The sequence below is a fragment of the Sceloporus undulatus genome, chromosome 1, assembly GCF_019175285.1.
Source record: "Sceloporus undulatus isolate JIND9_A2432 ecotype Alabama chromosome 1, SceUnd_v1.1, whole genome shotgun sequence".
NCBI lineage: Eukaryota > Metazoa > Chordata > Lepidosauria > Squamata > Phrynosomatidae > Sceloporus > Sceloporus undulatus.
The window spans coordinates 364,039,397-364,053,678 of NC_056522.1; the positions used below are offsets into that span (position 1 = coordinate 364,039,397).

Consider the following 14,282-nt stretch of genomic DNA (forward strand, 5'->3'; position numbering starts at 1 on the left):
GTAAACTGCTTAGGGAGTGCTTAAGTGTACCGATAAGTGGTATAGAAATGTACTTATTGCTATAAATGGTGGGAATGCTGTGAATGCTATTTATCTGCAAAGCATTTGATAAGAACCCTATCCTGTTTTGATTAGCAAACTGTTTAAATGTGGAATAGATGGGAAAACCATACTCAAATAGTCATCATCAATGGCTGCGCTTCAAACTGGAAGGAGGACTTGATTGGAGTGCCTCAGGATTCTGTCCTAGGGCCATTACTCTTCCACATTTTTATCAGTAACTTAGATGACGGGGTGAAGGGAATTATTATCAAGTTTGCAGGTGACACAAAAGTGGGAGGGGTGACTAACACACTGGAAAATAAGAACAGTATTCAAAAGGTATGTGATAAACCAGAAAAGTGGGCTGAAAAACATAATATGAAATTCTATAATGTTGCAGCCAGGAAGGCAAATGCTATTTTAGCCTGCATTAATAGAAGGATCGTTTCTAAGTCAAGGAAAGCAATAATCCCACTATATTCTTCACTGGTCAGACTTCATCTGGACTACTGTGTTCAGTTCTGGGCACCTCATCTTAAGAAGGATATAGACAAGTTGGAGCAGGTCCAGATAAGAGAAACAGGGATGATAAAAAGCAGAGAGAACAAAACACATGAGTAAGGTTGAAGGAGCCAGGCTCGTTCAGCGTGGTGAAAAGACTGAAGGATGGCACGATTGTACGCTTTAAATAACTCAAGGGCTATCACAGAGAGGAGATAGGATCCAGTCTAAGGGTTTTAAGTTACAGGTGGCTATGGTAAATTTCAATTGAACATTAGAAGGAACTTCTTGACAGCAAGAGTGGTTTGACAATGGACTCAATTGCCTAGGAAGATGATGGGGTTTCCTTCTGTGGATGTCTACCTGCTATGGATGCCTTAGCTGGAAATCCTACATTGAGCAGTTGGTTGGCCTGGATGACTCATGAGGCCCCATCCAACTTTATGATTATGTGACTGTGAAAAACAGTCATTAAGAAGCTGAGACAGACATGAGAATGGTTCAGCCAGATCTACAGTATTTTGAAATTGCCTGTAAGACTCTTTAAGAGGGACAGACCTTTCCTTGAATAGCATTTTAGGCTAATAGCTGCTTGTACTCTTTATAATTAGCCTCAAGTGGAAAAAGCTAAAGCTAGTCAAGCACATCTGGTACTTACCCATAAGTATATTTAACATTTTATTAAAGGAACTTAACAGAACAAATATTTATTATGTAAAGAACTGGACTCAATGTGACTCTGCAAGATACATGTTTGTTCTTTGGTTGCATAGAACTAACCTTTCTTCCAGGTGTGACTAACACAGAGATTATTCCTTCCAACAGACCTGTCACTTTTAACAGAAGACAACAACTGATGCAGTCTCTAGGAAGAGCATCTGTGAGCTCCAAAAATAGAGCATTTCCCAGGAGAGTGGAGGGTGTAGAAAAAGAAAATGGGACAGGACCAACAATGTAAAGGGAGCTCAGTTGCTGTATTGAAGTCACTTTCTCACAAGGACAACATTTCTCACAAGGTCTCTCAGGGTGAACCAAAATATCTTTACTGACAAGGCTTCCACGGCAGCAAAATGTCAAATGCCAGATAATAAACCAAACTCCATCTTCTAGTGAGTTTGGGACTGAAATTGCAGATGTAAGCTTTCTAACTAGGGTAGTTACACAGATACCGTTTCAGCCTAGCTAAATCACAAAACACAAACAATGCTCAGGAGGAAAAAAATGGGGCAGCATCAGATTTCTGCCCCATACACACATAAAGCAGGAGGCAAAGGTAACTTATTTTATCAAAAGGGGATGGGCAGGTGAGCTGGACAATTCTCATTTTACCTTCAGTTGTGGTTCACCACTGAAGTGGGGTGGTGAACTGACTTTGGGTTGTAGTGTGAACTGTAAAGTCTATATAATATGTTCAGCACTTCGGACAGCTCCTTTAAAGCTCAGTCTAAAATTCGGGGAAGATTGCTTACTCCACTGATATAGAAACCACCAGCTGTGACTGTCTAGCAGAATAAGAGAATTAAATAGTCAGAAAAGATCCCAAGGGCTATCCATTCCATCTCCCTACCATGAAGGAATACACAATCAAAGCACTCCCAACAGTTGGTCATTCAGCCTCTGTCTGAAAACCTCCAAAGGAGATTCCACCACTCTCCAAAGCAGTGTATTGCACTGTCAAACAGCTCTCACCATTCTTCCTAAATGTTTAGGTGGGATCTCTTTTCCTGTACCTTGAATCAATTGCTGCCTGTCTTAGTCCCTGGAGCAGCAGAAAACAAGTTTGCTCCATCCTCAATATGACAGCTTTTCAAATATTTAATCATGATTGTCATGTCACCCCTTAACCTTCTCTTCTCCAGGTTAAACATACCCAGCTCCCTAACTGCTTCATACAGGGCATGGTTTCCAGACATTTCACCATTTTGTTCACCCATCTTTGGACCTGCTCCAGCTTGTCAACATCCTTCTTGAATCCCATATCACTTCTAGCATCTAAACCATACCAGATAGGTGGTGGTGGTGGTGAGTTTGGGCAACAATCCAAGGGGAAACACGAGTTAGTTGAATAGATAGTCCACGCCTAAATCCAACTGCATGATTTTATTCCCTGGGGAAAAAAGTCCTGCCTTTGACACCATCCTTGACACTATCCAGAAGCCAGCTTTGGGCAGGACCTTTGAGCCCTCCAAAGCAGTTTTCTGGAGATGTGCGGAGAGCTGGAAATAACAATTTCATGGCAACTACCACATGGACATTTCTTCCATTTCTGTTTCCCCAGAATGTAGATTTGTAAATATTAGAAGGCACTCTCACTAATTTTATTCATAATTTCAAATGCTTTCATTTGTTAATATTTTATATTGGTTTTATTATTTGAGTTGCCCTGAGAATATATCTACTGGAGGGTGGCATTGAAATGAACAAAAGCACAGCGTATAGCAAATTATCTGCTACCTAAAACCAAGCAGAATGCAAATGCTTTCCCTGATTATCCATGAGATATGCCATTCATATTACTATTTTTCAGATAAGTATGCCTAAGATCCTTTTTTGTTGTCAGCGCACTTTTTGGTACCATGACAGTAGAGGGGAGGATAACACCATTATAGATTGTATCTGGTGAAGTAAACTAACACATTTCTTTCAGACTCAAAGTTGCTGCAGGATTCCTTTGTCTTTTTCTTTTTTACCTTCATATTACTAATTTATCCCTGTGCCAATAAAGGGTTAACAGTATAGAGGTGAACAAGATCGAAAAGGAACTGTGAGGGGGGCAGTTATAAATGCCTGAACACACATGGCTTGTAGACATTTGCAGATGCGTTCTTAATATTTTTTCTGTTAAGATGTTCCCAGGGAAGGAAAACCCTTGTGAATCTGTTGTTTGTTTTTAACATTGAGCAACAGCTTGTTAATGTGCTATTTCCCCTTCTCTGGTGATAAAATCTATTTTCTATTTACTGAAAAGGGACACCTGTGTCCAATGCTTTCATTGCAATAGCTGCTACTGGAAAAATCGGTTTGTTAGACAAAGCTCTTCTGATGCCTGAAACAGGAAGCCAAGCAGTTTCCCCATATCATGGCAGAGAAAGAGGCATGCGTCTCCAACACTACACTTATACACACACTACAACAGAGAACTCCTTAAGCAAAATTGAACACCAACCATGTTCATGGGTGTTCATGGGTCAGTTGAGCTTCAGGAACTATTAAATACCTAGTTCTGGGAGAGCCTCAAAACCAGGTACTACAGTATATGAATGCTGAACAGCCTGCACCATTTGCTGGAAAGCAAGCAGTTTTCCTGCAAACATTGCCAAGCATTTATCCTCGGTTCTGGAAAACATGCAGAGCAGTTCTTCAGAGCAACATGAGCTTTTTCAGGGCAAGGGGAATGGCAAATTCAGCAGGAATTACGCTCTAACTGTTGTTCACCGTGCCCAGAATTATGACACATATTTACAAAAAGCTGGTACTATACTATAGTGTAAAAATGAAGCTGGGTAAAAAGAAATTTGAAACATAAAACACTAATTTTTATGGCAGCAACCAACATAGCTAAAAATTGGAAAACTGGTAATTTCTCCATAGAGAACTGGTGGCATTGTGTATGGGATGTACTGTTAAGAGAAAAGTTGGTTGCAAGATTAAAAGTTCTAAAAACAAGACATTTCATAAATGTTTTGCAAAGACCTGGTTCCCTTTCCTGGATTATGTTAAGAACAACACCAAATGTCCAAACCCACCAGCTCATCATTTGGGTTTCTGGAAAGACATTATACAAGAGGTTTCATAAAGGAATCATACCGAGACAGTAACAGATGACCTTCTAACTTTTGGCCTTATTGCCGAGTTTGTTCTTATTCAGTTTACGTATATTGTCTTGATGGATCCTCCACAATAAACTTATGTTTTAAAAAATGAAGCTGGTTCATTTTTTGGCTCTTTCCAAATCTTGATTTGCAGAACGGAGAAATATACAGTGTCTTACATGTAAACACACAAAGGCATAATGAAACCTCTTCTGCTTCTGTAACCACACCCAGTTCGAGTCTTGCTGTTCTAACCTTGCAACTAAAGCAGGCAACGCTGGCTGGAAGAATGAGAAAACATCAAGCCCAGGAGAAGTTAGAACATTCCACTTTTAGAATTCAAAACAAGAGACCAAAGCAAACATTTACCAATTGATTTACTGAGTAATTCACTACTTGAGCCCTGATGGTGCAGTGAGTAAATGCGTGTACTGCAGCCACTCACTCACTCACTCACAAACCACAAGGTTGTAAATTCAATCCCAGCCAGGGGCTCAGGGTTGACTCAGCCTTGTATCCTTCCAAGGTCACTAAAATGAGTACCCAGCTTACTGGGGGCAATTCGCTTACAGTTGTAAACCGCTTAGAGACTACTTAGGTGATATATAAATGAAGCTGCTATTGCTAATTGAGATTACATACAGTGCAGTACTCTCCTTAGTATGTTATGAAGGAATCATTGTAGGTGGTGGCAAGGAAACGAATCATCCCATAAAACAAAGATTTATTTTTATTCAACAAATGAGCCTTGCATGTAATTCAGACATTATTACTAGACACACACCTAGCAATAGTAATAACTATCAATAGCAAGCAGACATGTGGTGACAGTGGATAAGACAGCCCATAAATGGCAAAACATTACACAGTGATTCCCAAACACTGGCTTTCCAGGTGTTTTGGACTTAGACGCCCAGAATCCCAAACCACTGGCCAAGACAACTGAGGCTTCTGGGAGCTGAAGTCCAAAATACTCAGAGAATGAGAGTTTGAGAATCACTGTGTGAGGCAGCAATGTCACCCTTGGAAATTCATCTTCTGGTTTCAAAAGGGACAAAATTGAGTATCTTATTCTGCATCAAAGAATACTAAATCAGTAATCTAAGAACTACCATAGCTCTTTAGTGCTGCTTGGGTATAGTTCAGGGGTTACTTTAGTCTTGCTAATTTTTAACACTATTTAGCAAGTTCTTTAGTGCACTGCTATAATCTGTTAGAACTCTCAAGAACACTATCTCAATCATTCCATCTGGATGTTCTCAGTATAGAGGCATATACTGAAGCATTCTCAGTAGCTACCTACTTGGGGTTGGGTTAGCAAAAAGTAGACTACTACTACTACTACTATTTACCCACTGGCTGGCATAGTGCTCATTTTGCTTCAGCATGCAGTGTTTTCATTCCACTCTTTTGTGATTTCCAACTCTTCCCAAAGTCACTCCCCACGTCACTGGGACTTCCAGATAATGTTGGGACTACAGCTCCCAACAATTCTCCCTATTGATTGTGCTGGCTAGGGCTGCTGGGAGTTTCAATCCAACACCTGGAGGGTTGTGCAACTACCAGTACTGTATTGTGCTAACCACGCTTATTTCCTTGCCAATAAATGCTTGTACGTATACAGAATCCTGGCAGGTGCAGATCATCCTCTTTGTTAAGTTTTGCACTTGGCATATGTGGCTGTAAATAATTAAGACATGTATGTAGGGCAAACTGTAAAAAAAAAGAAGAAAAGACAGCTCTGAGTTATGCCTTGCTCACTCAGTAAGTTCTCCAACAAGTTTCTTGAAAGGCAGGTTTACTTCAGTAGTTCCTCCAAGAAAAAAGGTTGCCTGCCAAAACTGGAACACTTTGTGCTTTCATTATATTTTGTCTTCCCATTATATTTTTAAGTGTTTGCTCCCAGATGAACTGCTCAGATTCCAAAGTTAGCTGTACTTTGTTTTAACTTGTAAGTCACCTTCTGTCTTGTGCAGGAATAAAGGCAGTGTATATGTTAAACAAAATTAAGTGAATGAAAGGGTTATTGTGGCATATATGAACAGGCACATTACAGTATCAAACTAACCTGTTTTGCATTTACAGCTTTGTCTGAAATTTGGTAGTCTTGAAAAAGTTGCAGGGCATAGTAAGAATTAGAGATTAGCTCCAGAATCTGTTTTTAACCCTTGCATTAAAGGATATCCCTGAGCTATATATTCCACTGTAGTTGCCAGTTATTGATGCTGCACCTACCACTATGTCCCTGTTCTTTATATTTTAAAAAAGGAAACAAACATACTCATTCAAGCACTCACAAGTATTTACACTCCCTATACAGGAGAAAAGGTAATTCTGTCCTGATGATTATTCCATGCAATATATCAAAAGCAGAAATCTTCATGCTGAAATGAATGATCAAAAAGAAAGCATCAAAATGCTTTATTAAGAATATTTTACTTGTGAATCTGTACACATCAAGCAACACTAGACATAAAAATAAATAGATACATATATGATGAAAACCAAGTTCCATACATAGTTTAACATACTGTCAAATATTGGGGGGAAGTAAAGAGGAAGAACAATACAATTCATACCAATTTCAGTTATTGCACTTGAAGGAAGCTTAAGTGCCAGGGAATTCTTTCAAGTTTGCCGATCACAGTAAAAGACAATTAAATTCAAACAGATCAAAGGAAAGATAGTTCTATCATTGTTGCTGGTAAAGATATCAGAACAAGACTGACCAGGTCAACCCTGCTCTTAAAGCAATACAATCATAATCCAGAAAACTATAGAACAGCATGATGCTTAAAGGTTCAGCAAAATTACATCCATTTGTTACTTGTGCTATAATGTCACTGCACACAGAAACGTCTTTAAATTAACAAAATGCACTCTTTTCTGGTCCTATACTGTGTAACTCAACAGCATAAAACATTTTTATCCCATTGAAATGGAAATAAGCATTTTTTCATAGCCTGCTTGCATATTAAATACAAAAGGTACATTCTGAAATAAACAAAACAACAATCTCTAACAACCCACATACCAGACTCTTTTTGGTTTAGCTTATTTAATTCACTATTGTTATTCATGCAAAAATAATATATGCATACTCATTTATAGAGCTGTACCAGAGATCTCGCCACAGTAATAAGCACTGCATTCAAGAGCTTTTTTAAAAAAGACAAACTGGGATTTTAACCTTATAATAAGTTGCAATAACTAATCTTTATTACACCTTTCTATGTATTAACCCATTATATTTGCAGCTTTCAAAATTGTCTCCAAAGAAAGGCAGATTGCATTTATAACTCTAGAAGTAGCAGTATCCACAAAACATGTAAAATATGAGTGTTTAAACAAGTACGGAAAGATACAGTAAGTACAATGGCTTGGATCTTACAATCTTTTCACTTTTCCATCAGAAGAAGCATCACTTGAGCAGACTTCTGCTGAGGGGACAGTCCTGACAGAGCACCAGTTAGGACTTAAACATATGAATCTATTACTGAATGTTAATAGCATGGGTTTGTATCTAGTTATGTCCCTGTATTCACAAAGGGTTATTCGCTTAAATAGAGGGCAGGAATTTTTGTAAATTTCTTTTTTATCCTACAGCCCTCTGCTATTCCAAATGGCCCCACAATGCTCTAGAGCAGATTTTATGGAGTGCAGGGGGCTATAGACTAAAAAGGAAACGATGTGAAAATCACTTCCTCTGTTTTCCATTCATAGAAGCCAGCAGTGGATCAGAAAGCTTTCTGAGACCGATGGGGACAGAATTAAATACAACCTTAGTTTGTTTAATTTCATCTCACAAATTATACATTAGATCTGCAGTCTGATCCAGGAACTCCTTAGCTATAATAAAAGCTCCAAAATGTGTATGGAACTTGTAAAAAAAAACCAATGGCTTTTTAACTGAATCTGAATTTAGGGTTAAAAGATAAGCAAAAAGGGAGTTGGAAAACACATAACATGGAAAGTTATCTTGAAAATTAAACCAGGAAATTCAGGACATATGGGAGCTCTACATGCATGCACACAGACTTTTGAATTAAAGCCCTTAGGACTAAATAAAGACAGCCTACTGAATGTAAGATGTTTTAATGATAGATACTATCCAATTCACTGAGGACACAAATTGGAAAACAAGCAGATAGAAATAATATTTTCAAACTTTCAGGAAAGAGCAAAATAAAGAGATTAAAGGTATGTTGTTTAGTACAGGGATCGATTTAACACACATAGGAACTAAAACCACATTTTTTCTTGACAAAGAATTTGCCAAGCAAATACCTTTAACCAAAAAGTGAACATTTACTTCGAGTGCAGTAAGAGCCACTATAACTCCTTCTAAACAGTAAACGGGAAGCACAAAGAGATAAATGCCACCGGGGCAGGGCCACATAGTGAGTCACTGGGTCCAGAGTCAAGTAAATCCCAACCTCAGCATCCTGAATAGGCCTTAAACTCAATCATCTAGACCTCTGTTGTCTGTAATATGCTGAGGATAGGTTCCTGACAATATGGCAGTATTTGAAATCCATGTTATAGCTTACAAGACAAAATGATCCGGGTGCTACAGAAGACACTTCACTGGGAAGCACCATATAGCCAACTAGAAACAGTCAAAGCTGTAAGGTGCTATTCAAGTGTCACTTACAAAGGCACTTGTTTCCAATCTGACTTCTTCTTAACTTCAATTCAAACCCCACTTATAGGGAGAAAATTGAACTGATACAATTATAAAGACATCTCAGAGAACAAACCCTCTACAAGGCAGTAACTTTGATTATAAAAGCTGTGTGGAAAATGCCAGTTTGATTTTTATTATTTGTTTTACTTTCTACTAGAGATTTCTGCATGCTACTATCAATGCGGCTGAAAAACTATAATTGACGATGGTTTCTATCTTCCTGAATCAACAAGGAAAGGGGAAGAACAAACCTAAACTGATTTGAAGCTCAGAGTATTTAGGCATAGTTATTAACTTCTCAGTCTCTACTATAAAAGAGGGAAAGAGGCCTTTTTACATGCAGCCAATTCATGTCACCTAACAGACAGCCCTTCCATATTTAAAATAGAAACACTCTGAAGAGTTTCTTATTCTGATTGTTTGGAAGATTAAAAACTGGGTGAGAAAAGCAGATTAAGCACATCTAAGGTATATACTTGCTGTCATCACTTATCAGTAAGTGTAGAGATTGCTGAAGAAACCAACACAAAGGATTGGGAATATATGAGTAATGCATGACATTTTATTAAGCACCAGGATTTTCCAGGCCAAACCCAGCTATAAAAACACTTGCTTGATTTTCCATTAACAAAGCAAGCAACAATTTTTCACTGGATTCAGAAAAATGCAAAGAAATAATTGACATGCGATCCAATGTCTATCAAGAAGCAAATTATTTTGGACATACAAAATTTGACAACATTGCTTATCAACTATGAAAGGGCCAATGGGGGGATCCATAGTAATTATGTTTCAACCTATCTTATGCTTTTAAAGTTTAGAATTCCTTTGTTCTGTGGTTATCTCAGTTTTTAAGGGAAATTACATTTGGAATGACCAATCCGAATCACTGTCCCTGCAGACAGCTGACTCAGAAGCAACCCTATGGAATTAGGGTTCAGAGTAAATGGCCTGCAACAGATTTCTACACTGTTATTACGCACCATCCTATAATAATAGGCTCAAATGACTACAAGTTGTATATAATGAAGTCAAACCTTAGGTGAAAGATCAGCAAAACTAAACCAAACACACACAAAAGCCATGAGTAATTTACATTTAATCCTTTGGATTGCAACTGTGCTGTATCAGACAACACCAACATGTAAACTGGTTTATAGCTAATAGACATTAGTTCCAGGTCTTCTCTTCATTTGTTTTACTCTGCCTGATTTGAGAAAACACCTTTGAGAGATTGCATTCTCTTAATGTCATACACAGTATCTTATCATGCACAGGGTGTTCTGGCCAAATGTTGGGCTTGGGCAAATCTTCATCACAAATCATGTGATCTAAAAATTTGGGAGGGGGGGTCTGTGACAAAATGTCTAACATAATTTCCATGTGGACTGCTATCACTGCCAGGCTGCAGCGGAATAAAGAAGCTGCTGCACATCCCATTCCAACATTTACTCAACCTCAAAGAGATTAGTAAATGAAACAACTTTTGGTCTTGCATTTGTGGGAGACTGGCTGGCACAGACTGCAAGGGAGAAAGCAATATCTAGCACAAGACATCTCTTTTTAGTACTCCCATTCATCTGTTTTCATGTCTAAGTAGTACAGAATATTCTGTGCAAGCTTCACTGCCTGTTTCCTGGCTACTTTTGAGCGCTCGTCTCCTTGAGGGTCTATAGCATCCAGTGCTAGAAGTTGTTTCGTAAGCATTTCCTCCAGTCTCATGTAGTTCTTATCAGTTCTGTTCCCATCAAATGACAGCACCTCTTGCTGAATTTCGGACACGTTTCCAAGAATATGCCAAATGGCTCTGTGTGATGGAGGCTCGGCTTCTGTTTGTTCCACAAAAGCTTGTCGTTTGACAAGTGCCTCCTTTAAGTCAATAAACGTTATAAGGGTTTGAACTTCTATCACTGCTCGCCTTCTGGCTTCTCGGATGCATGGATTTTTGCCAGGACTCACTTCATCCAACTGAGCAATTAATCCCTGTAGCTCAGCCTTTGACCTCAGGTACAAATCTGAAGCTTTCTCACCCTTTAAAAGGGAAGCATTAATTTCTTTCATCTTCTGACGGATTTCTTCTATTTTTATAATGCATCTGTTTTGGGCCAAGTCATAAGCATAAGTGGTATCGGCTTCTTCGTCCAGATCCAAGTATTTCTGCAATCTGTTAATCTCTTCTACAACTTCTTTACGATAGTTTCTTATTTCTGGCCGACCACATACATCTAAGGCATCCAGATCAGCAATCATGCCTGTCAGCACACAGGACAAATGTCTACAGGTCTCGTTGTTATTTACTCCCATTAATACAGCAATAAGGGTGCCTTTTGCTTTGTTTACATCAACCATGACAGAATTAATCTTGGCGACAGAGGGATGTGCATCACTGGACAATGGCAGGGAGGGCTGCTGTTTTGTACAACTGTCTATGATCTCCTGAACAGCACATACTTTTGTCAAAGTGCGGTACCTGGCTTTCCTTAAAGAGATTTTCCCTCCAGTTTTCACTTGTGTGAGTCTAAAAATGATATCCTGAATACCTTCTTCAAATTCCTCAGTCACACAGTTGCCTCCTTTGTAAAAAGCTGTGATTTCATGTTCCACTAATGTCTGTGCTTCATTAAATATAGAGGCTATCTCCAGTCTTTGAGGGTGGTTTGCATTCTGTTCCAGTTCTTTAAGCAGTCTCTCTGTTTCCTGGGCAGCCCTCTTTCTGGCTTGTTGAACATCACCCCTGCCTTCAGCATCCACAGAATCTATTTCAAAAAGTTGTTTAGTCAAAGCCCTCTCTAGATTCTTATAAGCTCGGTCACTGGCCAGACCACTAAAAGTTGTTACTTGTGATTCTAAGTCTTTCACTTCTTTCTGTATTTCTTGCAGCCTTTTGATGGAAGGATGTTGGTTACCCATATCCATTCTTTTTCTTCATCCAGTTTCAACAGAGCTGTAAATAAAGACACAAATAAATTTAACTAATGTTTGATTGCTAGGCAATATTTCTAAAGCCTGGGTTTTCTGCTTCTTTTAATTTAAATGTCTGCAATCCATCCTGTATCAGCAGATCTCGGGGTAGAGATACAATAAATAAAATCACTTCAACACAATTTATTATCACAACCGAAACATTGCCATCTGATAGTAAAACACAGCAACAACAACAACAACAACAAATCATGTTCTAAGTCTGAAATGCCTGAGTGAACAACCATGCAGTAGGAAAGGCAATGTCAGCCCCAGTTGGGTCTCCAAAGGGGGGGGGGATTCCACAACTAGCTTGGAACAGCCAAGAAAACCCTCGTTGACATCCCATTAATGCAGTTTGCCCTTAAATAATTACTTCTTTTTGTTTAGCATCATCTTGGAAATACCAGTCCACAACCATATATGTTGGCTTTAGTAACAGTTTTTATAAAGATATGGCTTTTCTGATCTTTGTGGGATAGTATTTTCTTGAAAGTACTATTAAAAGTTCTTACATTTTGAACACTAAGCCTAATTTTAAAGGATGGTGAAGTGGTTTTCCTCCCTGGTTAGGCAACAGTCTTAATTGAAGTGCATCACAAGAAAATGTTTTCCCTTTCCTGTCTTTAGGAATCACAAGTGAGGCAGAACAAAGTGGCCAATGCATTGGAGAAGAAAATTAAAGATGATATTGCCATCTGCTTCCCAAACCACTACTCTCCTGGTGCCAAGGGAACAAAACAGCTGGGCATGGAACAGCATTAGGCAGTTCTCATCCCAATTCTCTTGCCCTATTCATAGTAACAATGGGATTGTTTGTTGTTGTTGTGTACCTTCAGGTCATTTCCCACTTATGGTAGGAAAATCTATCACAGGGGTTTCTTGGCAGGTTTCTTCAGAGGGGGCTTGTGTTGCCATTGCCATACATGACAATATAACCAGTACTGTCAGACTCTGCCTTCATTCTCCTCTCTTCCATTGCTTCCGGCAAAGAAGCAGTCTTTGCAGACTCATCACTATTAACAGCAGCAACCAGAGCAAGCCTGGTGTAGTGGTTGGACTAGTGCTAGACTATGACTCTGGAGCCACTTGGCCATGAAGTCACACACACTCAGCCTCAGAGGATGGCAATGGCAAACCCCCTCAGATGAAACTTGCCAAGAAAACCCCACTTTACACTTGCCTTAGTATCACCATAAGTCAAAAAGGACTTGAAGGCACACAACAACAGCAACAAAAGTTAAGATTTACTTTACCTCCATTGTGTGTGCGTGTGTGTGTGTTTTGGTAGATGCCTGTTTTTCATGTTTTTGACAACTAACTCAAGACAGTTAAGTAAGTTAATTTTTCAGTATTTATTTATTTATGTGCCACCTTTCTCCCAGGACGGGACTCAAGGCAGCTTCTAGAACAAATTAATAACATTTACAAAAAAAGTTTTAAAAAACAATTTTAACATTTGGGCTAGCAAGAAGATTGTGATTTCCTGCATGGAAAGGAGGTTGGACTGGATGGCCCTTGGGGTCTCTTCCAATTCTATGATTTCCACATCAAAATACTATAAAATCGTTTAAAACTCAAGGAAAAGTTAAAAACAAATAAAACATACATGCAAATGAGAACCTTCCCTGCTTAACCATTAAAGGCTTGCGTAAAATAAAAATGTCTTCGCATGGGACTTAAGCATGATTAACTTAGCTTGATTCTAGATTCGATCCAAGAGTAGAAACCCATTTAAAAGCAAGCATTTATTACTGCGGAGCAGCTTTTATTGATAGAGAAAGCTGGATCAGTTGCTTGTTTCTTCAGAAAACCCCGTGAGATGATTGCCTTGTTGTTGCTGTTCTTGTTGTGTGCCTTCAGGTACTTCCTGACTTGGCAAGATTTGTTCAGAGGTGGTTTGCCATTGCCCTCTCCTTAGGCTGAGAGAGTGGGACTTGACCAAGGTCACTCAATGGCTTTCATGGCGGTGGGAAATCAAACCCTGGTCTCTAGACCTGCAACCCAACACTATTGCCACCCTCTGAGGATGAGAGAGTGTGAGGTCCAAAACACACTGCAGAATTAATCCAGTTTGAGACCGCTTTAACTGCCTTGGCTCACTGCTAGGGAATTCTGAGAACTGTAGTTTTGTGAGACCTTTCGCCTTCTCTGTCAGAACTCTGGTGCCACAATAAACTACAATTCCCAGGATTCCCTAGCACTGAGCCAGGGCAGTTAAAGCAGTCTCAAACTGGATTATTTCTGCAGTGTGTTTTGGACCTGATTTGCCCAAGGCC

The 14,282-nt window shown here is 39.1% G+C and overlaps 2 protein-coding genes across 2 annotated transcripts in view; one reads left to right on the top strand and one right to left on the bottom strand.

The window, feature by feature from the left end:
• LOC121934963 (cytochrome c oxidase assembly factor 8) overlaps positions 1-14,282 on the top strand; it is a 723,331-nt gene that overhangs the window by 689,460 nt on the left and 19,589 nt on the right. The gene's annotated exons all lie outside the window — the stretch shown is intronic.
• BAG5 (BAG cochaperone 5) lies at positions 6,762-11,982 on the bottom strand. Its single transcript, XM_042475860.1, has one exon. The coding sequence runs from the start codon at positions 11,956-11,958 to the stop codon at positions 10,606-10,608; it is 1,353 nt and encodes a 450-aa protein (XP_042331794.1). The 5' UTR covers positions 11,959-11,982; the 3' UTR covers positions 6,762-10,605.